We start from the raw sequence: 25,054 nt of genomic DNA on the forward strand, positions 1-25,054 counted from the left end.
TGAAAACTACTGTTACGTTTAAAAAATAGGATTGAAAAAAATAACATAACAACATTATATTTAACTAATGCAAACAAATCATGCAACAACACATTTTTATTTAGATTGTACCGAAGAAAGTACACTGTTGACCAGAGTGGATTTAGTTTAACGGGTATATACTCCCCTCTAGTGGTGACTATAAAGAACTGAAGCACAAACTCAAACATGGGACTAGTACGCAGTTCTAATACTATGTCGTTCTTAATGTTATTTCTATAAATATGTACAACGTCTTTTAAACATATCAGGTTGGTAGTTTTGTAATAACGTGACCAACCTTGTTTCCAAAGAAAAAAAATGATCAGCAGAAGCTTTTAAGAAACATTTTATTATTTCTGTCGTGTGGTCACAGTTAGAGGCTTAAACTGCACACGGTTCAGTGGGATTAAAAATAAAACTGATTATTATTCTTCGTCACACACATTAGCAGGTTTATTATTATAATGTTAATAGTAATCTTAATAATTTTCTGTATTAATAATATACAATTTATCCTATTTTTTTATGCAGAACATTCCAGTTCAAAAAGTATTCATACATCACAAATATTAAACCTAATCCATCTCTCTCTTATCGTTCCAAAAATAACAAGACGGCTACAGTATGTGCAACATTTTCTAATAAGGATGTATGCAACTGCAAAGTTTTCAGAGCTTATTATTTGTCTTAGCCGAAGGTTGATGCTCAGTTTAGTGTGAAAAAATAAAGGTGCAGTCTGTGTACTTTGTGGGCTGAAATGTAAATGCAACAATAATGCTGGTTTAAGACTCACAATAAAATAAGCAGGAAAACTTGAAATAACCAAAAAGCATATCAAAACCATTGTATAAAAATATATGAGGATACAAGTCCTCAGTGTTAGGATAGTGTTAGCAGTAACACAGTCGTTAGTCTTATATTTGTGATTCCAGAGCAGAAGAGAAGCTCCACTGAGTAGGGGAGAAGTACGGGAAACTGTCTGACTCTGGTCGGGTGTGACCCTCTGACTGTTTCTCAGAGGGGGAGAACGAGCGGTTGAGGAGGTCCCTGACATGGGGAGGCAGAGAAAGAAACAGCCATTCCTCCACCAGGAGACCACCACCATGCAGGCCTGAGCAGCAGCCCAGTTCAGCAGGCAGCTCCTCTAGGCTGTTGCTGCGCAGGTCCAACCTGCACAGCTGGCTCAAAGCTGCAATCCCTTTGGGCAAAGAGCTAAGAGAGTTGTGAGCCACATTAAGGATTCGCAGCTCCAAACAGCAACTGACTAACTCAGGAGGGAGGCTCTCTACACGGTTCCCACTGAGGTCCAGCTCTGTAAGCAGCTGCAGTGCTTTCACCTCTGCAGGCAGCTCCTCCAGCAGATTACCAGCAAGAAGGAGCCTCCGAAGGCGGCGGAGTGAGAAGAGAGCTGGGGGAAGGCTCCGGAGCTGGTTGTTTGATAGATCGAGGAGCTCTAAGCCCCGCAGCACTCCAACACTTGCCGGCAGTGACAGGACGCGGTTGTAGGCGAGTCTGAGGCAAGAAAGACGTCGCAGATGAGCCAGTGTGAGCAGCTCCTCCAGAGTTCTCAGGTTATTGTGCTGCAGGTCGAGAGTCCGCAGGTTGGTGAGAGCCAGCAGGGCCGAGGGCAAACGCTCCAGCTGGCAGTCCTGCAGCAGCAGCTCCGTCAGGTCCACCATCCGCTTCAAACCTGTGAGGACAAGCAGCCTGGTGCCCTCGTTGTAGATCTCCAGCTTTACTAAGCTGCCTGACACCTCACACAGCTCCCCGGGGATCCGCTGTAACCTGCCCCGGATCACCAGCATACGGAGGTGGCGTAACTGACGGAGGCTCCCCAACCCCCAACTGCGGCCAACTCCACCATCACTGCTCAGGCGGCCGCAGAGGTGGAGCTCATGCAGGCCGCGGAGGGAGAGGACCCAGCTGGGGATCTCTGAGGCCTGAGTGAAAGTGAGGTGGAGGACCTCCAGACGTTCCTGAAGGACTCCGAGTGCACTGGGATCCACAGCGGCTGTGCAGTGGTAGAGATGGAGCTCCCTGTTGTAGGAAGCATAAATGAAAGATTAAATGTGTATAAACATATGACAAACACGTGTATGTACCAAGAGGCAACATACAGGAAAAGAAGCTAATGTAGAACTGCCAAAGACTGTAGTTCCTTGAGTGGCCACTAGAGGCTGGCTCCAAAAGTGAGTCAATCCCCATAGAGCCCCATGTTAGAATGTACGGATTTAAACATGTTTACAGCCAGTGCTTGTCCAAATATGATCACTTCTGACTCTGACAAACAAAAACAACGGTGGCTAAGAATGCAGAACTTGAGACGTTCAAAAAGGAAGTCATCAAAACAGACGTAAATGTGTGTAAAGCATCATGGCACTACTCTCTTACTCACCTGAGTGCGGCCATGTTGGCCACGTGCGCCGTAAACCTGCCGTCTGTGATGAGCTCCAGCTTGAGGACCTGCAGGTGGCTGAGAGTGAAGAGGGCCGGAGGGAGGCGAGGCAGGGCCACCAGCTGCAACCTGGAGCAGCCGTCTGCGTCCACACTGATCATGGCGCGCAGCTTCTCCTCCCCCCAGCGCCTCTCCAGGCTCTCCTCCAGCAGTCGGCTCTCGCTGACCGGGGACAAAAACACGGAGAGACGCTGGGCCAGCAGGGGGTCATACTGGTCCAACATGTGTAACAGGAAGGCCAGGTCGTTTCTCAGGTCGGGGACGTCTCTCAGGGAGCACAAATCCTTCAGTAAGTGGAAGGAATACTGCCGCAGAGAGCTGAACAGGAACAAACAGAAGTGTAACACAGAATAATACACTGCAGTTCAAAACACAGCATTAAAGTGTAATCCTATTATCATCCCTCTGGCCCTATAACACCCTGAACAATCACAGCCTGTGTAGTATAACTAAAGTCTCAACCATTTTACATGTTTATCTTGTAAAAATATGTTGCTAATTATATTTACAGGCCTTTTAAACCCTACAACACCTGTACAAACATCTCCACAGTAATCCTCCCTGTCCATTTATTTGAGCCTGTTTACTACAAAACATCAAAGACACATTTCAAAAGCTAAAACTGCCTCAGAACATCTCAGCCTGCACGGCAACTTTTTAAAAAGATTGCCTTGAAATTTAGGTCCCAACAATCCCCAAAAAAAGACCTGAAGGACTGCCAGATGCACTCACCTGTGTAAAATCCAACTGAGGGTGTAAAAGTTGAGCAGGCCGTACAGCCCCAGCAGCGCCAGGTAAGCCACCAGCAGCTTGCGCATAAGAGAGGAGAGCACATGGATACACTCGAAGGTGGAGTAGCCCACCAAGGCCTGCTCCTCTGGGTGACAGGTGTGTGTGAAGGAGAAGGAGCTGAGAAGAGGGATGGTGTAACTCACGATCAGCGTCACCATCAGCAGTTTGAATATTGTCTGAGCCAAGTAGACCTGAATAAAAGAAAGGTGGGGAAAGGAAGACGATGAGATTCATGGGCTCAGAGCTGGCTTCCTTATAGAGGAGTTTAAAGGTTTCAGACAGGTTATTAAACACATAGAACACAATTATTTGTTATCCTTTATGTCAAGTTTCTTATTAAATCGATAATAAAAAGTACAGCTAACATCCGAAAGTCTCAAATGAATGGAAACCTGAGAAAGATACAAAAACAACTTGGCACTCGTGTTGTAAGGTTTGCTGTAGATGTGGCCCTCTATTGGGTGGTGAAGGTACTGCAGGTGGGCCGCAAGTAATTTAGAAAATAGGAGAAAAAGATTTATTGATTATTTTCTATTTTTGTTGCTGCTTTGTTCCTTCTATTGGGATGGATTGTTTATTTGTACTCTATTGTATCCATCCATCCATTTTATTCTGCTTATTCGCTTGTTCGTGGTGGAAGCAGGCTAAGCAAGTTAGCCCAGCCCCTCCAGGGGAATCCAAGGTGTTCCCATGTTCAGGTGGGATATATAATCCCTCCAGCGAGCTCTGGGTCTCCCCCGGGGTCATCTCCCAGTTGTATGTGCCTGGAAAACCTCCACAGGGAGGCCCCCAGGAGGCGTCTTATACCCCTTATCCCCACAGAAATTAACGCATTGACGCAGGTTTTTCAGACCCGGGAGGACCTGCGTATAGAAGCTGATTGTCTCTTTTCCCATTGCCAGTGAAGTATCCTCCTGTCGGTCTCTTTTCTGCTGCGTCACCGTCTGACGTCACAAACGGGCCAGAGACAGGGTTAGTAAACAGTGAAGATGTTGCGGTGGTTGGGTCTTTATTGTATCTATCACTCATTCAGTCTGTTTATCAAACTTGGCGCAGACAAATTTGGAACTGTGTTCAAGCGCTGCTCGGACGGAGACGGGTGGAATTTGTAGCTGAGATGACGAGGAGTCGCAGAAGTTACTGACGAAGCATAGCATCGCTCCGGAAAGGGATTAGCGTGTCGACGCGGATCGGAGCTGAGATGATAATAACCTGGATCTACTGCAGAGTCATTTGACCTGTGTCTGAATGCCAATTGTAACCTTTCCCACTAAGCAAAAAAGCTGGGTGTTACAGGGTGTTAGTGGGTTTTTGACCAGTGGGGAAGCGGCTCTATCGAGAGGCCCAAACCACCTCAGCTGGCTCCTGTCAATTCCCTCTGGATGTCTGAGCTTTTCACCCGACCTTTAGTTTTTAAGTTATGAAATAAATATCTAGGGGAAATACTTTATCTGAGTCTGAAGTGTTGATCAGAATTTTAGATTTCAAAGCGGGCAGCAGCATGCTCAAGTTTGGGAATAGCTGCTCTAGAAAACGTAGCTCTATTGTTGGATTAAGTTAGCCATTTTGGGATGTTGCATGTTTTACACTCGTGGTTTTCAAAACATCTTTTTCTCACCTTATAGATGACATCTGAGATTTCACAGTGGGATCTAAATTTCCGGACCCTCTCGAACAGCGCCCTTGCCTGCTCCCCGTCACTTTTATCCAGGCTGAGAACCTGCCTGGGACTGTCCGCCATTACTGACGGCTTGAAAGACGGCACATGCACCTGGGAGCTGTTTGACACAGTCGACATGGTGGAGTTACAGGAGATGGTGGAGGGGCACGGGGAGGGAGGGGCGGCAGTGGACGCACTTTCTGACCTCTTGAGAAGCGGGCTCTCTGCGCTCGAGTCAATGCCAGATTGTCTTTTGCAGGTCATTGGAGGTGAAGAAGAACTTAAAGATGGAGGAGGTACGGGTGGCTGTCTCTTATCCGCCACCTCCTTCTCTTGAATGTTCTCCTGCTGGGCGGCATGGGACAGTGCCTGAGACGTCCAGGGGGATTCGCAGCACTTTGCCAAGATGGCGAGGAAGTGCTCAATGCGGGCGGAGGTGTGGGGGAAGTGGAGCCAGAAGGAGCCGCTGGCCACGAGCACGAGAGTCTGCAGCAAGGCCATGTAGGGGAAGAAGCGGGAGCACAGAGGCAGAGCTTCATGGTAGCAAACCTGGACAGACACAAGAGAGAAGCATAACATTAGAATATAATACACTGTTTGAATAAAGTTGTTGCTTCCTACAAGTTGTGAGCTACTGTTAGCTTAAAAGCAGTTAGCGCATTCCAGTCATTGTTTTAACTTTCTCTCTAATGAAAAGCTGTCTTAAGTATGTTCCTCCCAGAAAACGCAGAGACCATACGAGCTAGCTAGCAGTTGCTGTTCTGTGTTTAAATGATCTCTAATTCAACGCTATTAGCTACAGTAAACACCTATCAATATCTGCACGTTCCTCCCTAGCATCCTGTGTTTAAAAGAAACACTTAAATACGCAGAATCAAATAACACCTTGCTAATCCTTTAATGGAAACATAAAGTCCAATCTTTTAGCTCTGTTTTTAGTCCCCAACCAACTCCGGACGAAAATATCAGGCTCTTTAGCTGCTAAATGTGTCACAAGCTAACTGCTAATTTTATACAACCGACATCCTGTACAGGCTCCTGGTTTCATGAGCTTTTAATCCTGAAATAAACACTCTAAAACAACACCAAGAGAGCGATAAGAGACAACCAAACAGCACTTAATGCTAACAGAACCGTTTGAAAGTGAGGTTATAAGAAGAAAGGGGTAAATTCCTAGCTAACGGTCATGTTAGCTAAAAGGTTGTTAGATGCTAACTTCAGCTGTTGCCTGATGATAGCTAAAGGGTTATGAAATAGATTGTTTTAACTTGAAATATGACCCAGACTAACAGATTTTCACCATCAATTGTTATCAGTTGCTGATCGATCAGGAAGCAATGAAGTTGTTGTCTGTGTCCCCACGTTTATATACGACTTGTAAACCAGAATACAACAGTCAAGCTATCATAGCACTGTTTGAGCTTCCCACTCTGGGTGTGATGTCAGAGAAAATCTCTGCTGTGTTAATTTGATTGTGAAATATTAATTAAAGCTGCTTTAAGAGAGTAAGAAGTCAATATTTTGCATTACTTTCATTGGCAAAGGCAACTCAGGCTGCATTACAGTACCTGGCTGATGTAAACGTACTGCTGGTAGACCAGGTGCGTGCGTCGACCCCGGGCTGGAGGGGGGAGATCTGGGCTGACGTTGTGGGGAAAATGTGTTGGGGGCTTTGAAGATGGATTCAGAGCCACGTTCACGCCGGGTGAGGGAGTGTGATCACTGGTATTTGCCGTAACAAGTGGATCCAAGGGAATGCACACCACCCGGTCCCGGGACAGCTGCTCAGTACAAGCCAGGACAGACGCCATCAGCATCAGGACGACCAGGTAGTCCATGAAGACCTCCCACCAGGGCTTCAACAGCTTAGACCTGCTCTGATGCTGGTTCAGAGGCACCAGCTCCGACAGGGAAAACATGGTGACCTCTGAGTCCTACAAGGGGGAAAATACTCTATGAAACAGCCTCAATTAAACATGTTCCAAGGGAAATTACTGAATTTTTTAACTTGGGTTCAATTTTATAAGTAGGTGTGTAAAAGAGTAGTTGGTTTAAAGGTTTTGGAATGGCTCCAGATGCTACATGCCTGTTATTGCTGCAACATAATAATATCATGTAATCCTTTGGGGCAACTACAGGCGAGCAAGTGAGGACCACTTTAAGAGCTTGTTTTTGAAATAAATAAATAGGGATGACCATAAAATTAAAATACCTCATTTATATTTTCCCAATCATCGTAATACGCCGCCATGACTTCTGAAATAAATACTTACCATGATTTGTTAGCGTCCATTTCCTGCAATAAGCCCTCAACGCAGGTTTTAAAGGACTCTCCGTAACTTCACTTTTCCAATACTGTACACACACTGGGACACTTCCCGATATGTTCTCAGACACTGAGAATAACAATCTGAGCCTGTTAGTGGCCAAAACAAGCACTTACAGTGGGCTTAGTTTGTTGGCCTGAAATTGCTTGTCTACTTTGTCAATGTTTATTTGGAGTCTATGTTTGTACAGTCTGTGAAAAAGAATTTCCCCTCTGGGATAGTGAAGTTTAAAGTTAAGCCCCAAAGGATCACATCTGACATTTATATCTTTTGATCAGAGGTTGTACATTAGTTAACTTACTGATAAGAAGAGTAAAATAATAGACAAAGTTTCCATTGTTTTACAGCTCCGGATTAACTTCCACCTACCTGTTAATAACTCGCCCTCTTGTTTTTCTCTCTCTCCTCTGATCAGCTCACAGCCGCCCCACACAGACTTCATACCGGCGCTGTCTGGTTCTGCCGTGAAAAACTCCTGAAAAACTTACAACAAACTCCTCCTCGGCTGGCCGACACGCAGCTTTTCATCGGTTTCCATGGCAGAGGAGGATGTGTGGCTGAAAAATCTGATTCAGCAGTAGAGGCCTGTGCAGGACCCGCTGGGGGCAAACCTCCCTGCTCCCTTTAACTCCTTCAGAACCGAGTCTGAGGAAAGAACAGGGAATGTCAGACGACGAAAATCACATTATGACCAGAAAAATGTATTTTTATTTCAAAAGAATCAATATTTTTTTATGCAGAATGGCTCCTTTTAGAGTTTAAGTCCTGCAGCTGGTGGAGGAGGGCAACTTTTACCCTCTTTATAAACTAAAGGATTCAGGAAAGTTTTCAAGGATTTAAGGACGTTTTATTGAAATTCCAGTTCATGTTAGTACATAAAAGGAAACACAATTAGGCATTCAGATCCCAGTTAAAAAAAAAACTATAATAGTGAGTAAAACAATAATAAAAATTCAAAACTTCTGAGTTTTGAATTTGATCCCAACAGATTCAGGCTGGAGCTCAGGAAGAAAATGTGGTAAAGCTTTCAAATTGGTCAAACAACACCACGTTTTTATAATGTAATTTATACTTTGTAGTTGTATTATGTATGTAAGTATGCAGCATGCAGTCATACTGTATTTAGAGCACTGGTAATCGCTTTTTATCTTTATTTCTACATAGAAATGTAAAAGGATATTATGGGTGGCGAGTGTTCTGGTTTCCGTTTGTAGTACGCTTGCAGTCTGAGTAATATTGACCAATCACGTTGGCAGGCTGCGGCGTATGCAGGAAAAACAGTCCGTGAGGAGAGCAAAAGCAGGTGGAGCGTACTCCGCCGTAGAGACATCCCGGCTCCCATCGGCATCATCTGACAACCATTTTACTTTCTTATTAATCTCTATAAACAGACATGTGCATGCTAACAGCTACCAATCAAAAATTCAACTTGAGATAAATTCCCTGACCCTGTGTCACGAAAGCCGTTCAGTGTTTAGATTTCCCGACTTCCTCGAATGCATTAGAAATGATCGATCCGACCTCCGTTCAACAAACGAGCATTTTAAAAGTAGTTTTCTTCTCCTCTTGAGGACAGACATGACAAAGCTTCACTTTAACTTTTTACTAATCTGCATCATGATGCTGAAATTTCGGCAAAGGCAAGTTGTTTATCGCTAACTGCCGGCTACACGCCCCGCATGTTCACAGTTGTCCTGTTGCTATACCTTCGTCAAACTATAGTCGATGGGATCAGAGATTGGAGCACTGGTTCTCCAGAGTGTGTATCTTGAAAAGTCTGTATCTGGATCATATTGAACCAATTCAGTTTTACTTTGAAAAACCAGGACAAATTAATTGGATTACTTGATCCTGGATAGCAAAAAAACGGGAATTCAACTTTTGGAACAAAAATATTGTCAAATATAAGTTGTTATTTGTCAAGTGATAGAAAAACTTCATATTCCTGGATGAAATACTTCACAATGACTTGTCTGTGTGATAAAATTGTCATGATCATGAGCAAGTTGAAAATGACAACACCGTATGGTCCAGCTTTATCCAGCAGGGGCTGCTGAAGCTGCTGTATTGTGACTTACACAGGTTGGTGTTGCAGCTCTCAATATCACACTTCTTGTCCTCTGGGTGGATGTGTGCGTCTGCAGCAATGACAGTCTATGGTCTGCAGAGTGACTGTGTTTGTGTCCTTGGAGGCCAAAGGTCACAGAGGTCTGATGAACAAGGAAAGTTGTTCAATTGACAGACTTGAGTGTGTGTTTGTGAAAGAAAGTTACACGTAATCTGTTTCTTCTGTATTGAGGCCAAGAAGAATCTGGAGCACAGACTTTAACTGACAATGAACCACAATCTGATCGAGTCTCAACAGCTGCTGTGTGTCTGCGCCGCACGTGTGAGAAAGTGTGTCTGTGTGATTGAACGAGATGGGGATGTAAAATATCGGTATAAAAGAGATATATACACTTATGTATGTCTACTTAGCATTATAAAACTTACTAATTAAGGCAGGGTGACATTTAGTGCTCCATCAGAACCACGCCCCTGAGATTCATGGGTGCTAGTTGGAAGGAAAAGGACTGTTAAAACGTCCTCATAACAACCAATATAATGTAATTCAGAGGGTCTGCGATGTTATTAGCTTACAGTGTATATACGGGAAGCAACTTCTGTCTGTATCATGGTGTAGCTACACTTGGAAGAAGATGTCGAAGATGGAAATAGCCTGCAGAGTCACGGATCAAAGCGGTGGTGTGAGGCGTGCGTTGTGTTTTGATAAAAAGGCACAGACCAGGATATCTTTGGAGGCGATCTCCGTTTATTCTGACAGATCTAAAATGACAATAGGACAATAAAATCCTCCGGTCAGTCAGGATATTTCCAACCTGAGCCCCTGCACAAGTCAGATGACACAAAAACAAAATATACGTTTAAGCTAGCAAGGCTGAAACACAGAAATTCCTACGACCACAATGTCGCTTACCACTCACATGGAGTGAGACAACAAAAGGTGAGAGGTAACAGTGGGAAACATGGTTTATAGGGGAAGGGGGCCAACAAAAGTGAACGTAGGGGTGCACAGACAGGAAGTCTGAAATGTTCCACATACTGACTGTGGAGGCCTGACATGTCAGGTTAAAACTATTTACAGATTTTGTGTGATTATAATACTACAATAGCATTTTATATTTGACTCTGTTACAGTGGCATGAAAGCTACATGTGGCCATTTGGCTAAAACAGTTCAGATCAATTATTCACAACAAGCCTGGATGCAACTGCCAAAAGAATCCCCCGACATCTGATCGTGAACATTCTAAAACTGGGCCGTTCACAGCAAAGCAACGCACACAGACACAGCTGACCGTCTCCATAGCAACGACGCACTGACATACCCCACTACTTCTGCGTTAATACTATATGGCGTTAGTGTTAGGCCCAGGTTACATGAATTAAAAAGAAGTTATAAAAAGAAGTGGATGACAGTGACAGTGACATGCTCACAATGTTAGCTGGAACACTGATTAATAAACGTCGAAGATTGGAAAGTTTGGAAAGAGAGGATCTGGAGCCGTACTTGGCTACTGCAGCATCAGAGACAGGGTGCCTACGCCAATTTATGCTGTTTGCTGATTGGCTGAAGTGAAACAGGTACATCATTCAGTTCTAAAACTGCATTTAGAGATTTGACAAGTCAAATCTTTTGCAACTTCACACAACAGCTTCAGACGCTCTGCAACTAATCAGGTCACACCTCTGCAATTTTCTCTGCAACTTTCTAAAACTGTTTTGTTGCGAATCATTGATCTGAACTGGGCTTTGGGCTCGATCTGAGCCCGGAGCCAGAGCTGTATTTAAACACTAAATCTTATCTTTCAGCAAATTCACAGAACGGACAGCTAGCAAACCCTGAGGAGATAGTCCCTGTATTTTAAAAAAGGGGTATTATACTAGAATGGCTCACCCAATGCATAACACAATACATCTTGTTTGTTCAACATGTGTACTAACATGTAAAAGTTGTGGTTTTATGGGAAGGTAAGTGGTGTAAACGCATCCTGCAGAAGAACCAGCTCACCTAAGCTAATTGTCTCCTGGCACTGGGTCCATACTTTGCTCCCAAAGTTTTATAATCTCTATTTAACGCCCGAATTCCTCCTCCTGGATAAATAAATATTTCTGATTTGCAGATTCTGCATAAAAACGCTGATCTGTGGAGCGCTGGTTTAGCTCAGTGGGTAGAGCAGGCGTCCCATATACAGAGGCCAGTCCAGCCCCTTGCTGCATGCCACTCTCTGCTCCCCATATTTCCTGTCTCTCTTCAGCTGTCCTATCAATAAAGACACAACTAATCTTTAAAAACTTATCTTGTATTCTCTGGGGTAGTCTGACAATGATTTAGCTTATTATTAATCACTATAAACAGATATCTGCATGTAAGTGCTGCTAACTACCCAATGTTAGACGTCGCATCTCAACTTCAACGTTAGCTGCTGGCTACACTGGAAGCCCTGAAAAGTTTGCCTCGCTGCCAGGAACGAAGTCATCGTCAAACTATAGCCTATCGGTTCCAAGATTGAAGTGGTATCAATATTCTCGTGTAGCTATGTGCAAAAAATGAACAAATGTATTCACAATAGTGTCTGACTGTTGTTGAAGTGATAAAATAAAGATTTTAATGTGAATAAATGTCTGTTAAGTCCTACTGCCTAAGAGGTAACACAATGGTGACTGAGCCTATGGCCCACTGATGAAAGCCTTTGCATTTGCAGTATATAGTATTATTACAGACTGGGTGTCTGTGGTGACATTCGTGGAAAAAAATCACAAGCAGTTTTCCATCAGCCAGCAGTGGTTGGTCTCCCAGAGAGGGTAGGCAGAGCTAAGCGGCTGCTTTTCCGCTCTCTGCAAGTGTTGCGAGTAAACAGTAATCTACTATGGCTGAACAAACAAAGAAAAGATGGATGACTACAGATACAACTTCAACAAGAAGTGAAAATCCAAAGAAGAAGAAACAAACTCGACGCTCAGATGAAGCAAACAGTCTGAAAAGGAAAGCGACCGTCAGCCAGGAAAATCAAGAGTTACAACCGGAGCCGACCGTGAAGGTCACACACGCAACACTGTTTTGATATCTGGGAAGTGTGCTCCTGCATTACCGTTTATCGACATAGGTGCTAAAACCGCTAACGAAACCGAGCTCTTTGAGATTAGCACTTTAACTGTGACAGCTAGAGCACTAATAAAGATGGTAAACAAGACAATATTTGACTCTAAAGTCAACACAACGCTTTTAAATATCTAATCTCTATGCCTTTAGATGTTCTTGCTCCTACTGTCTCAACTGTTTTTTGTTTTCTCAGAGGTCACTACGGTCACTTTCTCTGCAGAAGAAACTGATGAAGCTTTCTGTGTCTTTCAGGGAAATATGGTCTTAAATTAGACAGCAGGCCCGTGATGTGGCAGGCATAACAAGGGGCAGATATCCAAACAACACCCCAGTTTCAGAGTTCTGCTGCAAAACGGCCTGCGGCTTCACACCTCTTCATCTGCAATACACACACACACACAGGCACACACATGCAGACTGCTGACACCACCTTGCCCATACGCAGGCATGCTTTGGGTGGGGTTGTTATGTGACAGCAGTCACACATCCATGCTGTTAAAAAACATCACAATCTTGCCTCAGACCTAAGCACGGATATCTTCAAACACACGCATTGATGTTGCAGCGTAGTTTGTTTCTCCTAACTCTCTGTATTCAGTAGAAACTCTGAAAACACTAAAAAGTTAAGTTGAAGCAGGGTGTCAAACGTTGGGTTTGCAGTGTTTGGTTTTTGGAGAGAGATGACAGATAAGAAATAAGACTTAAGATGAGGATGTTCACAGCGAGTGAGTGGCAATGTTGTTGACGTTAGCTTTCTACTCTTTTCTGCTTGCCTGTATGTCCTGTTCACTTACGGCTAACACGGCTAACACTGTCCAGACCTGATTCTCCGAACATTTTCTGGAGTTTGTATGTTTAAACAGCTATATTGGATTAACTAGCAAGCTTTAGAGGTGCTGGTCGGTGGACTTTATTAGCTTTTGACATAGCTAAGCTAATTGTTTCCACTGCTTCCAGTCTTTATGCTAGCCTTAACATACCTTCAGCTAGCTAAAACTTCTGCTAGTAAAGCGAAAAAGCTTTTTAACCTTCGATCTGATTGACTTAAAAAAGCATCCATGTTAAATGTTTACTTAGATTGGTTAGTGTGTTTCTGGGTGAACTCGCTTTATTTACCAGCTACCATCTTTGTTCTCATGGTATTGAATGAAGGGGCTGCATCTTAGCAGTATGCTAATCACACTGCCATGGCGGTCCATTTTGAGACAGACTTGAATATCTCAACTACTTAATTCATTTCCCTTAATTGTTTGGTGGGCATGTTTAGGGCCACCATGAGCCGGATATTTTTGGTTATGTATCTAATTTCTCAAAAACTACTGAACTTGGTAGCCTACCTATCATGTCCTCATCTGGATGGATTATAGGAACATCTTATCCTGCATATCGCGTCAAATTTCACCCCAGCTTTGGTTTAACTTCTGCAAAGCTAATGACACTCCCATCAGCCTCAACTGCTCTTTGTGTTTTGTGCTATATAACAAATGCTAGTATGGTAATATGCTTAGTTAGGCAAACACGTAGAACAAACTTTAAATCTGCTAAACTTAGTCTTAGTTTGTTAGCATGCTGTTTTTAGCCCAACACATCATTGACTATACAGCCTTATAGCGGCTGTGGCTCAGTGGTAGTGAATGCCATCAGTGTGTGAATGGGTGAATGTGATATGTAGTGTAAAAGCAGCTTTGCGTGGTCGCAAAGACTAGAAAAGAGCTATATAAGTACAGTCCATTTACCATAAAGCTGTTGTTCTGCAGTTCTTCTACTTTAGGCTATCTGTGTTGAAATACAGGTGAACATGACAACCTGGCACATAAGTTATACTTTAACAAAACCAGTGATCGGGGTAACGGGTTACAAAGTAATCCGTTAGAGTACTCACATTATTTCTCTTTTCTTTTTTTCTTTTGTCACCACAAAAAAATCCCTGAAGCTCTGTTTCTGTTTCTTTCCTCCTTCTTGGCAGGTCGCTGCGTACCAGCAGAAGGTAAAGACAGCTGTGTCAGTGTGCAAGCGTAGTTAGCTAATTCAGCTAGCGGATGTCAGAGAAGACAGCGTTTACTTTGTGGAAATATTCACATGACGGTGAAATGTAAGCTGTGTCTGGAGGAGAAGTGCTCGTCAGCTGTGAAGAGCTCGACTTCAAATGTGAAGAAGCGTCTGCAGCTAAACACAGCTCCACAACACTGGTGGGACTAAGAGCCTGTGTTGTAATGTTGTCATGGAAACAGCTGTGCCTTATACTGTATGCCTCTGCCCAGCTCACTGTCAGACATAATAAAGAGCTGTAAAGGTTATACTGCGTCTGTTATTCCTGTTATTAGGCTGCAAAGTTACAGATTATGGGCCGTAAACAAGGCGATGCAATGATGGTAGAGTCCATTCATTCAAAGGTAGGCGTACAGTAGGCTACACATCGTCCTGATGATATAATACACACGTGTAATGAGTCGTACATTTTCGGAACGCAAAAGCAACACTAAACAAAACATTTATTTACTATTTGAGCTTGTGATTATGTATTCAGGCTGTCTCTACATATAACGTAACTATTCTTGCAGACGTAGGCAGTGGCAGTCTTGGGTACAATGTCATGTTGGAGTTCTCACACCCTCTCACCTTTCTGTAACCCTGTATCGTCAGAGTGATTCAAACCTGACAGAACTGGCAGCGTGTGTGGGAGTGGGGATGCCCAGGTGAAGGAGAAAGTTTCGTCATTATCGTTATTAATATCACCACCATCTTTTTACCCTCATATGATTTACATACTCACGCAAGGAGCTCATTTAAATTGACTGCTCTGAGAAATGACTGATGCTTTTTATTGGTAATTCCTTTGATGGAAAAACATTTGATTTTAATCTGAATCTGTGGTGTTTTCAATCTGACAGCAATTGATTGAAAAGAGTAGGAGGAAGTGATAAGCACCAACATAGAGAGAAAATTACCTCAGCAAAACTCGGGTTTCCTGTTCAGTGGGAGGCACAAGGCGAGCTGACAGTGTTGTGGCTTTACGTTTTACACGACCCTACGATGCGTGGTGTTATATAGAGAGGCGGAAATGTCAGCAGTTCCCATGGCTTTAGATATAGATGTGTTGTTTTTACATCTTTGATTGCCAGTAAGAGCTCACGCAACACATTAAGCACATTAATCTCTCACTCTGCAGACGTTTTCATTTTCAACAAAAGAAAATAAAAGTCCTGCACTGTCTGTAACCTTTGCTCTTTTGCCAACCGATGTGAGAGAAAAAAAGATCTGAAGAGTGTAGAACGGGTGGGTGGGGGTGAAACGTAGAGAAGCTGTTGGCCGTGAGAAAGTGGCACAACACTTCTTCTGTCAAATCCTTCAGTGAAACCACAGTAAGCCACAAAGAGACACAGATAAACACCAGAGAGCTGAGACTGCGGCCTGACCCTGAGCACCGTTTATTAGATGTAATGACGCAACTAACTGTTCTTAAAAACACCTACATTATTGTCATGATGGCAAATTCAGTTTGATATACAAACACCAGTCACCAAGAAGTGCTTTGCTTCTTTCCTTGCATCAATATATCATAAGAATGAACAACAATCCTCTCTAATCATACAACCACAGTCGCAGATTTATGTGTTTAAACTATAAAGATGTTTGTGACATGTTGAATATTTGCAATTTTAGCATCTATTTATCCATCTATCTATTATTAGGTTGGTCTGTGTGTCCTCCAGCTTCCCATCATGCATGTGTTCCTGCATTAATCTTTGCATCATCACCTGTTGTGTCTCCATGTAGAGATTAATGAAGTGTAAAATGAAGATGACAGAAATATTGGACATCCATTTTAGCACATTTTCTCCGAGCTTTGTCACATTTTTTTTATCCGACCATGTTTGCAGCTCAATTTAGAGAAGAGCAATTTACTGTTCCACTTCATACACTTGATGACATCATGAGGATTATTTCCTGCTGCTTGAGTCGTTCTAAACATAATTTGTTTACCTATCTTTACACAAAGCTACGTTCTCTTTACTGAAAAGTCATAAACACATAATATTGGTAAATGCTCAAACATGATAGCACAATTAAAAGAAGAGTCATCACCAAATCTTTTTTATAGTTTGCACATCATTAGCATCATTAGCTAACACTAGCCACCATAAGATACCAGTCATAATAGACCATGTAAGGTTGTAACAAAAAAAAAAAACAGAGTTGGGAATTGAAAAAAAAAGTGTTGCACGACTTTTGAACCCCCTAATTCAAAGTCTTGACAGTCTTAAAGCTCCTGTAAAGGATTAAGTGCCACCTAACTGAGCAACCAAGTACGATGGAAAAGAATGTTACGATAATACAGCTGAATTTTTACGAGAAAATGTTGTAATATTACAAAAATAAAGTCCGAATTTTACAAGAATCAAGTCGTAATTTTTTAATGTAATTTAAAGAGAATATGTCGGAATTTTACAGGAATACTGTTGTAATGTTACGAGAATAAAGTTGTTATTTTTTTACAAGAATAAAGTCGTAATTTAATGAGAATAAGTCGTAATTTTACGAGAATAAAGTTGTTATTTTTTACAAGATGCCATTTTTACAAACACCAGCACTAATAGCAACACTCAGAGTGAAATTAATTTATTATATGTATGTATGTTTATGGATTAAACTTTAATGTTTCAAGAGTAAGAATTGTTTCATCTTTAAAAACCGATTTATAAGATAAACACACACTCACTTTAATGTGGAAAATTGGTGGTCTGGCCCTTTAAAGAGTTGTTTTGTTGTTTTGACAAGAATCTGCACTTTTCAATTTAAACCATTATTATGATATTAAAGTAAAATGTATCAGCGTATATATTGAAAACGTCAGGTGGCTCATATCACAGTTTACCACCTTCCTCGCACGTGTTATAACCCACAGAACTCACACATGGTGAGTGAACATCAGAAACAGAGCAATGGGAAAATGAACTTTGAGTACCGCCGCTCTCCCTTCTTCCCCTCCTCCTCCCCAAGTTTCAGGTTCCTAGAAAGGCAGTTTTCAACCACCGTCAGGGGAACAAGAAGCCCCTGAACCCCCCGAAACGAATGAGGCAGAAACCCACCGAACCCACCAGCCCGTCTCGGCTCCCTGCACCTTCTCGTCTGCTCTCCCTGGCAGCCCCTGAGTGAAGCTCGCGAGCCCCCCACCACGTGAACCACAGTGCTCTGACATGCCTCTCTTTGTGCACATCAAGGAGAACGCAGCTCCATTTGAAACTCACATCAGGAGTGAGACGAGATGTTTGTAAAAGTACAGCTTCACTGAGAGAAATGTTTTGGTTTCAGTCGTTACGATTTCAATCTGAAGTCAGATTCAGACTGACATTGATTATCAGCTGATTCATAATCGTAAAAGTCCTTTTATAGGATGATTAAAGAAAACACAGCCAGAAGGTTCCTGGGTTGGACGTCAGGGGTCTCTCTGTGTGGAGTTTGCACGTTCTTCCCGTGCATGCTTGGGTTCTGTCTTTCCTCCCACAGTCTAAAGACATGCTCGATAGGTTAATTGGTGACTCTAAAAATTCCCGTAGGTGTGAATGTGAGAGTGAAAGGTTGTCTGTCTTTATGTGTCAGCCCTGTGTTTGACTGGCACCTCTCGCCCAGTGACAGCTGGTACAGACTCCACTACTGGTGAAGCTCCTTATATTTTTGGTTTTCTTATTTCCCCTGTTAACTAAAAGATGTAACATTCTTAAAGTCCTTTTGTGCTTTTATTGGTAGAGACAGAGGCCAGAGGATAGCGTAGGTACCAGAGATAACAAGGTACGAGGCGAGGAGCCGAGGGTAGGAGTTGAAGCCCAGATTTCCAGATCATCTCAACAGTTAATGAACTGAAGACAAATGTTTTAAAAATGTAACATTATTTAGAATCAATGTTGATACTATCTAAAAAATATCTCACAGCACTGTGGTTGTCAGGAAAGCCGAAACAAAGACTGAACGGTCTCAAGCGCCTGAGGCCTTCTACCGGGGCACCGCAGAGAGCTTCCTGAGAGGCTGCTTCACCACCTGATACGGCAGCTGCACCAGCACAGACCGTAAGGCGCTGGGGAGGGTGGTGCGCACGGCTCAGCACATCACCGGGTGTGAACTGCCCCGCCTGCAGGAAGTGTACGCCCAGCGGTGCTGCAGGAAGTCCCTGAGGGACATCAAGGAACACAACACACCCTCACAACAGCCTGTTCTCCCTGCTGCCCTCAGGTTGGAGGTACAGGTCCCTGAAGGCACCATGCCAGCAGACTGAGGGTCAGCTTCTTCCACCAGGCCATCAGAATTTTAAATAAATAGTGCAGTTCAACCCCCTGTGCAATACCCTCACGAGGAGTGCAATACTTCTCTCTTGAATGTGCACAGTCTTTTGCCTTACATGCACAGAATGTTGCCTTGTAAACGTAAACATTTCTCAAACATCTGTTTCGTTACTGCTTTTTTTCTCTATATTCAAAGTCGAGCTGAAACGGCATTCTGAGAGTATCCAGCTTCCGTATTGTGACGTATTTCCGAGTGAAACAGGACGTGCAGGCGGGACATATCAACAGACGTTCTCCACAGCGCAGTAGCTAGCTAACTGACCGAGCGTTCTTGGTGCTCTGCGGCTAAATGTTGCAGATTGATTGGTTGAAATTGTTTGGTGCTAACTTACGTAAGCACGCGTGAAATGTAGTTTTACCGGAAGAAAAAATGATCAGATTTTGATATAAGAATACGAAGAAATTGACTTACTGTATTTTCTTTTGCCTATATTGTCAAATAGATGCACAATATTACCGGGGATGTGATCTAAAAGGATTAAAAGGACATTTTTAATTTCACCTCGACTTTAATACGTACCCTTTCTAATCAGAGCGTCCCAGCATTAGTATTTCACACGATTGTACTTTTATAACCAGAGTGACAATCAACACCTTGAATCTAAAAGTATAAAATGACAGAGATGTAATAAGTGATGTGCGGCTGTGATGTGTTAGTCTGAGTGTGCTTGGCGTCTCTGGCCACCAGCCGACACCTCTTAAAGGGAGTAGGTTTGTTTCCTGTTGGACGGGTACGAACTGTTAGCTGCTGCGTTCAGGGGGGAGACGCTTCAGATCGTGTGAGAAAGGAGATGGAGGAACTTTGTTTTATTAACAAGGCATACTCAGCAGTCAGCATCCTTTTCATACGTCGACAGCCAAATTAGCCAGCTTATATGATCATTACTTTTCTCCTTTTTGTGTATTTTTTAAATATCTGCAAATGTTTTACCGCTCATAGAAGGTTATTGTGCTGAAAATATGAGTTTTAAAAGCTTTTAAAAGAAATATCAGGAATAAAGAAATATATATACAAGTAAGAAATATGTTCATTATGTACAATAAAGAAGAAATGCAGATAAAACATTAAATGCTGAGAAATGGGCTCCATGATGATTTAAATATGAATGCCAGAATAAAAGTTATTAACAGGAACGAACGGTATAAGTATGTATTAATGTAAAAGAGCAACTGTAAGGGGCTGCATGCGAGGTCGATAATCGCACAGATGATAATCAATCAATTAACATTTATTCAGATGAGTCATACTAACAAGTTATATTTAGTGTTACTTTAAGTGTTACTTTAACTTTCAGTCTTAATATAACATCTCTAATTAATTTAAGTCTCACTCTCACATGTTGTTCTGTGTGGGATGATTGGGTACAAACACACACACACACACACACACACACACAGTGGGATCTCTAAAGGTCCACATGTTCACATGAGAAAGATGAGATGTTCAAACTTTCCAAAGGATGCTCAGAGTCCTCCCACATGCTCAGTCATTGTAAAGGTAAATCCAGCTGTGATATCGTCATGTCGGTCCCACAGTGAATAAGGTTTCTACTTCACTATCACCTTTAAGTCACAGGCAAATTAACTTGGAGATGTTTTCAAAATAAGAGCAGCGATGTCTTCAAAACTCCTGATTGGAGCGATTCGGACGTGTAACATTATTTAGATCGTAGTTTTTAATTATTTTGTAATTTTAACGACAATTTTTGAGCCTTATTTCCCCCCAAATCCTCCTCAGCTCATCAGAATCAAACCAGATCTCTTTGAGTCATGTCATCAGTTGATGGGTGTGAGAAAGACAAAAGGGGACGTTGCCAGCAAGGAAGACACAAGACACACTCCACATCCAGCTGCGCCATACAGAGGTAAGACCAGCAATTTAACTGCAATCTCACTGTTAAAGTATCAGTTACATTCAATTTATTATATTTATTACTTTTTATTATATATATACAACATGGCAGGTTGAATCCACTGGCACAACTTTAGTCTGCAAATTCAGGAAGGTTGATTTTTTTAAATAGATGCTGAGCTGGAGCTTTTTGATAAATCGTCTTTATTACAGAGACAAATGTGAATCTCTTTAAAGATTTATGAGCAAAATGTAAAAGTCTGAATTGTAGTTCTCTTTAGTTACTTCTTTAGTTTTTCACTTTCTTTAAATGATCGAATCATGTTTAAATCAAAAAGCAGTTTTTAGAAAGTATCTGCTGAACATCTCATGATAAATGTAAAGATTTCCGCACTTTATTAAAACAATTTACTGACTATTAAATCGAATTGTTACTCTGAATATTATTTGTCTGTTTCCCTAAATGTCTAAATGCAGTTTGCAGATCAAATTGAAGTTAACCACAGTGTAAGTTTGGAGGATTTCTGGCACCACCTCAGCAGGGTTACCCTCAGTGAAAGTTAAGTGCAGGTGGCGTGCTGTGTTTGTGAAGGAAAACCTCAAGCTTTGGCATCGTAACTGAACATGTACCAACAGGTGTGTGACATGTGAGTGTGTGAGGCGCTCAGCTTTTTACTCTTCTGCAGGATCTGTGCTCCCCAGTCGCCGCTCAGCCATGCCGCGGTCATTCCTCGTCAAGAGTAAAAAGGCTCATCTCCTTGGCTCGTCGAGGGACTCCTTCAGATGTAGCTCCCGGCTACAAGTGGCCGCCGACCCGCCTGCGCAGCCTGCGATGGGACAAGAGAGGAGATGTGGTGAATACGCAGTGCAGCCTTCATTGCCTATGTTAGGGGTCAAAGGTCTCCTGGATGAAGCCTGCTCACCGTGGGAGAGGATGGCTGTCCGGTCGCACAGTGCTCACGCAGATGATCCTTGGTCTTCAGGTACACAAAACTCTGTTTAATTTTTGTGTCATTTAAAACACTTTTTGGATGGCATTTTAAAGCAATGTTGATCCTTCTGATAAAATGAACTTGAGACATTGGCTGTTTAAAAAAAGAAAAGAAAAAGAAATTGCATTTTTTAGGCCCCAAAACTCCTGAGCAAAGACCCAGAAATAAGCCTTAAAGGATTCTCATTCTTGTCCATTATATTTGATTTAAAGACATTCCCATCATGGCCCCCATGGAGGCCAGAGACGCTCCGCTGCCGGCCTCGCCTTGGTCATCACACCAGGCCTCTGAGAGAGAGAGAGAACTGGAGAGATTGGTCTTCATGTTGCTCAACCACACAGCGCACACTGACCTCAAATCCCCCGTCAGCGAGTGTCCGCTCTGTGAAAAGGTAGGAGACACGTGTCCGTAATATAAGTGTTTTAAAAAGCTGTTAAAATGAGAGTGTGTGAGATGATATGCGTCATGGCGTGGAAAATATAGTCTATTCTGAGTTAGACTTTACACCATCACATCTTTTTCCACTTTAAATGTCATCATTAACTTAATCTTAAGGTTTCCAAATCAGGTAATCAGTCATGACATAAGCGATAACGAACAGCTAGCATGCTATTATAGCTGAAAGAAACCCTGACAGGATGTTGCAGAACTTCTTTCTTTCCACTTAAACAACCTGAAGGTTATCCCGCTTTTTACACAGCTTCTTACTAAATCTATAACACTGACTCAAAATAGAAACTAGATCAGAAAGATAGCTGGTCGGCGCTGCTGTATTCTGAGAAAAACACAGACTGAAAGCCAAATAGTTCTGGTGTAATAATATTTTCACTCCACGGGACAGACTGCAAAAGTCAGCTCAAACACCGGCTTTAAACGTTTCAGTAATACCACAGACAGTACTTTAAATATTGGTTAATAATGTTTAATATGGTAAATACGGTTGATACTACTCTGATAAAACAAAAGGCTTTCTATGCTAGCAAGAAATGTAGGATTTGTGGCCTAAACCACAAATATGGTTTTACTATTAAAATCAAAATCTTTAACATTGATTTGATACACAATTAAATGTCTAATTTCATATAACTTTTATAGGATAATAAGATATATAAATAAATATGTGCTACGGTTAGCTTAGCTTACAATAAAAACTAGAATAAGAGGGAAACAGCTAGCATGACTTTGCAGAAAGTTCAGCAACTCTGAAGCAACTCTAAAGCTTACTAAAACAAATAGTTCTATCGTGTTTGTTTAATATGCACAAAACTTTGAGCGTTTCTGGCTCTAAATATGTTTAGTAAATGTCATTGAATCCTGGAAGTAACTGATCCCAACTTACAAATAGTCATCAGTGAACTTATGGAGGTGATTGTCGGTAGGTTTTGTTACCTTTGGAAGGAGCCAAGCTAGCCGTTTTCCATGTTGCCAGTCTTAATGATATGCTATGCTAACCGATCTTTAAACTCTATAGGAACCACAGTGCTATGTCCATTTTGACAATAATTTCATAGGATAATAAGATGAGTGAATAAATATGCTCAGATGATTAGCTTAGCTCAGCTTAGCTTCCCATAAAGACTAGAAAAAGAGGGAAACAGCTAGCATGACTTAACTGAAAGGTACTTCTAAACACTTTACATCTTGTTTGTTTAACATGCATACAATTCACTATTGTACAGAAGGCTTGAGTTTGATCATTTACTGGCTCTAAGTAGCGGCTAGACAACCAGCGATGAATCCTTTAAGTTACTGATTCCAGCTTACAGTTATCAGGTATATTTTAAAGGTGCTGTTTGGTGGATTTGTTTAACCTTTGGAAGGAGCCAAGCTAGCTGCTTTCCCCGTTTGACATGTTCATGCTTGGCTAAGCTTTAATTTGATGTACGGACTTGACGGTGGTATTAATGTTTTACCTTTTAACTCTCTTGTTGTCTCCCTCAGTCTTTGTCTGAAGCGCCGATATCAGGAGGTGGCCTGCAGACCCATTTCCACAGCGGCCTGTCTGTCCCGTTGATTGGATTGCCCACAGCCGCAGACATGCATCATATGCCCTTCAGCTTCAGAACGATAGGAGGCTTTGCCAGAGCTAAGGTAGCGTACGCAGTGAGAATGTTTATGTGGGATATATATTTTACTGTTGTCAGTAGAAATACTCAGATGTGTTCGGACCTGTCCTCTGTATGTACATTCAGGACCGTAGCTTTGGCTGCAAGGTGTGCGGGAAAGTGTTTAAGCGCTCGTCCACCCTGTCCACGCACCTCCTCATCCACTCGGACACCCGACCCTACCCCTGTCAGTACTGCGGCAAGAGGTTCCACCAGAAGTCAGACATGAAGAAGCACACCTTCATACACACAGGTGAGTCAAAACAGCAGGAAACAGGTTTGCACCAGGCTGTAAACATGTTTAATTCTGCTGTAAAGTTTTTTTAACATGGGGCCTAATGGGGATTGACTCACTTTTGGAGCCAGCCTCTAGTGGCCACTGGAGGAGCTGCAGCTGTCGTCACTTCCATGTTGGCTTTATTTCACACCTGGAGGTTTCCGCTTGGTCCTGACCCACTTTCCCCACTTCTGGTCTTCCCGCAGGCGAGAAGCCACATGTGTGTAAAGTGTGCGGTAAAGGATTCAGCCAAAGCTCCAACCTCATCACCCACAGCAGGAAGCACAGCAGCTACCGGCCGTTCAGCTGCCCCCGCTGTCAGCTCAGCTTCCAGCGCAGGGTCGACCTGCAGCGCCACCAAGAGACGCAGTGTGGCTACAGGGACATCTACACACAAAACTGAGTTTATAGCGCAATAAAGCACTGGCAAAACTGTGAGTTTACATTTGTGAATAATTGTTAATCCTTTATAATCAATCATCAAGTTAATGCATGCTTGAAACCAACAAGTAAATATCAATAAATCTTGATTATTTTATAAGGCTGGTTTTGTTTTTAGGGATTTAGAAAAGCTCCACTTTCTGTGTTGTTGATTTGTACAAAAAATCTAAAAAGCATCCTAAATAAATAACAAGCTATCTTCAGGAAACTCGCTCACACCATAAAAGATAACTGGATTATTACCAAGGATGTAACGAGCCACAGAGTTCGTAGAGAAAATCCAATCATGTGTCATTTTTAGCTTTTATTTCCCAGAAATTGTGCGAATGTTGTTGTTGTTGTCGTCTTTGAGCGTGATCATGTGTGTTATTCTTCCATCACAGAAGGAAGCAGGCCTTAATAAACTCAAATGATGATTATTGACTCAGGATGTTTTTTCCATCACTTCCCGTTAAGAAGAGAGCTGAACCGAAAACAAACATGGATTTTGAGCACAAGTACATTCAGTAAATGTTAAATTGCACTTATCAATATATTTTTTTTATTATCTAAAAACGCCCTTAAAAGCCACTCTAGTATTCTAGTTGCCTGGAAGCGTTAAAGATTAACATACTGGAGCGTTTAGATGTCA

At 42.4% G+C, this 25,054-nt stretch overlaps 2 protein-coding genes across 3 annotated transcripts; one reads left to right on the forward strand and one right to left on the reverse strand.

The window, feature by feature from the left end:
* Nucleotides 1-418: 418 nt before the first annotated feature.
* LOC138604416 (volume-regulated anion channel subunit LRRC8D) lies at nt 419-6,847 on the reverse strand. Its single transcript, XM_069676348.1, has 5 exons — nt 6,497-6,847; nt 4,887-5,477; nt 3,209-3,459; nt 2,417-2,794; nt 419-2,058 (listed from the first exon to the last, which is right to left on the reverse strand). The coding sequence occupies exons 1-5, from the start codon at nt 6,845-6,847 to the stop codon at nt 936-938; spliced, it is 2,694 nt and encodes an 897-aa protein (XP_069532449.1). The 3' UTR covers nt 419-935.
* Nucleotides 6,848-20,578: 13,731 nt separating this feature from the next.
* Nucleotides 20,579-24,840, forward strand: LOC138604374 (zinc finger protein Gfi-1b). 2 transcript variants are annotated; one of them, XM_069676296.1, is made up of 6 exons: nt 20,579-20,621; nt 21,295-21,591; nt 21,813-21,991; nt 23,542-23,691; nt 23,793-23,958; nt 24,189-24,840. In XM_069676296.1, exons 2-6 carry the CDS (start codon nt 21,324-21,326, stop codon nt 24,383-24,385), a joined length of 960 nt encoding a protein of 319 aa, XP_069532397.1. In that variant the 5' UTR covers nt 20,579-20,621; nt 21,295-21,323; the 3' UTR covers nt 24,386-24,840. The 2 variants fall into 2 exon arrangements, with proteins under 2 accessions (XP_069532397.1, XP_069532396.1); XM_069676295.1 differs by having other exon boundaries at nt 20,601-20,621; nt 21,086-21,591.
* The last annotated feature ends 214 nt before the right edge of the window (nt 24,841-25,054 follow it).

Source organism: Semicossyphus pulcher, unplaced genomic scaffold (assembly GCF_022749685.1).
Source record: "Semicossyphus pulcher isolate SPU_LCO1_2020_fin unplaced genomic scaffold, fSemPul1.0.p SCAF_25, whole genome shotgun sequence".
NCBI classification, from domain to species: Eukaryota; Metazoa; Chordata; class Actinopteri; order Labriformes; family Labridae; genus Semicossyphus; species Semicossyphus pulcher.

Coding starts and splice junctions, on each gene's coding strand:
- LOC138604416 (XM_069676348.1), bottom strand. CDS start 6,847: ATGTTTTCCCTGTCGGAGCTGGTGCCTCTGAACCAGCATCAGAGCAGG. Junction 3,460..4,886: donor TCTCAGATGTCATCTATAAG/GTGAGAAAAAGA, acceptor TCTTTTATTCAG/GTCTACTTGGCTCAGACAAT. Junction 2,059..2,416: donor GCCAACATGGCCGCACTCAG/GTGAGTAAGAGA, acceptor TTCCTACAACAG/GGAGCTCCATCTCTACCACT.
- LOC138604374 (XM_069676296.1), top strand. CDS start 21,324: ATGCCGCGGTCATTCCTCGTCAAGAGTAAAAAGGCTCATCTCCTTGGC. Junction 21,992..23,541: donor AGTGTCCGCTCTGTGAAAAG/GTAGGAGACACG, acceptor TGTCTCCCTCAG/TCTTTGTCTGAAGCGCCGAT. Junction 23,959..24,188: donor GCACACCTTCATACACACAG/GTGAGTCAAAAC, acceptor GTCTTCCCGCAG/GCGAGAAGCCACATGTGTGT.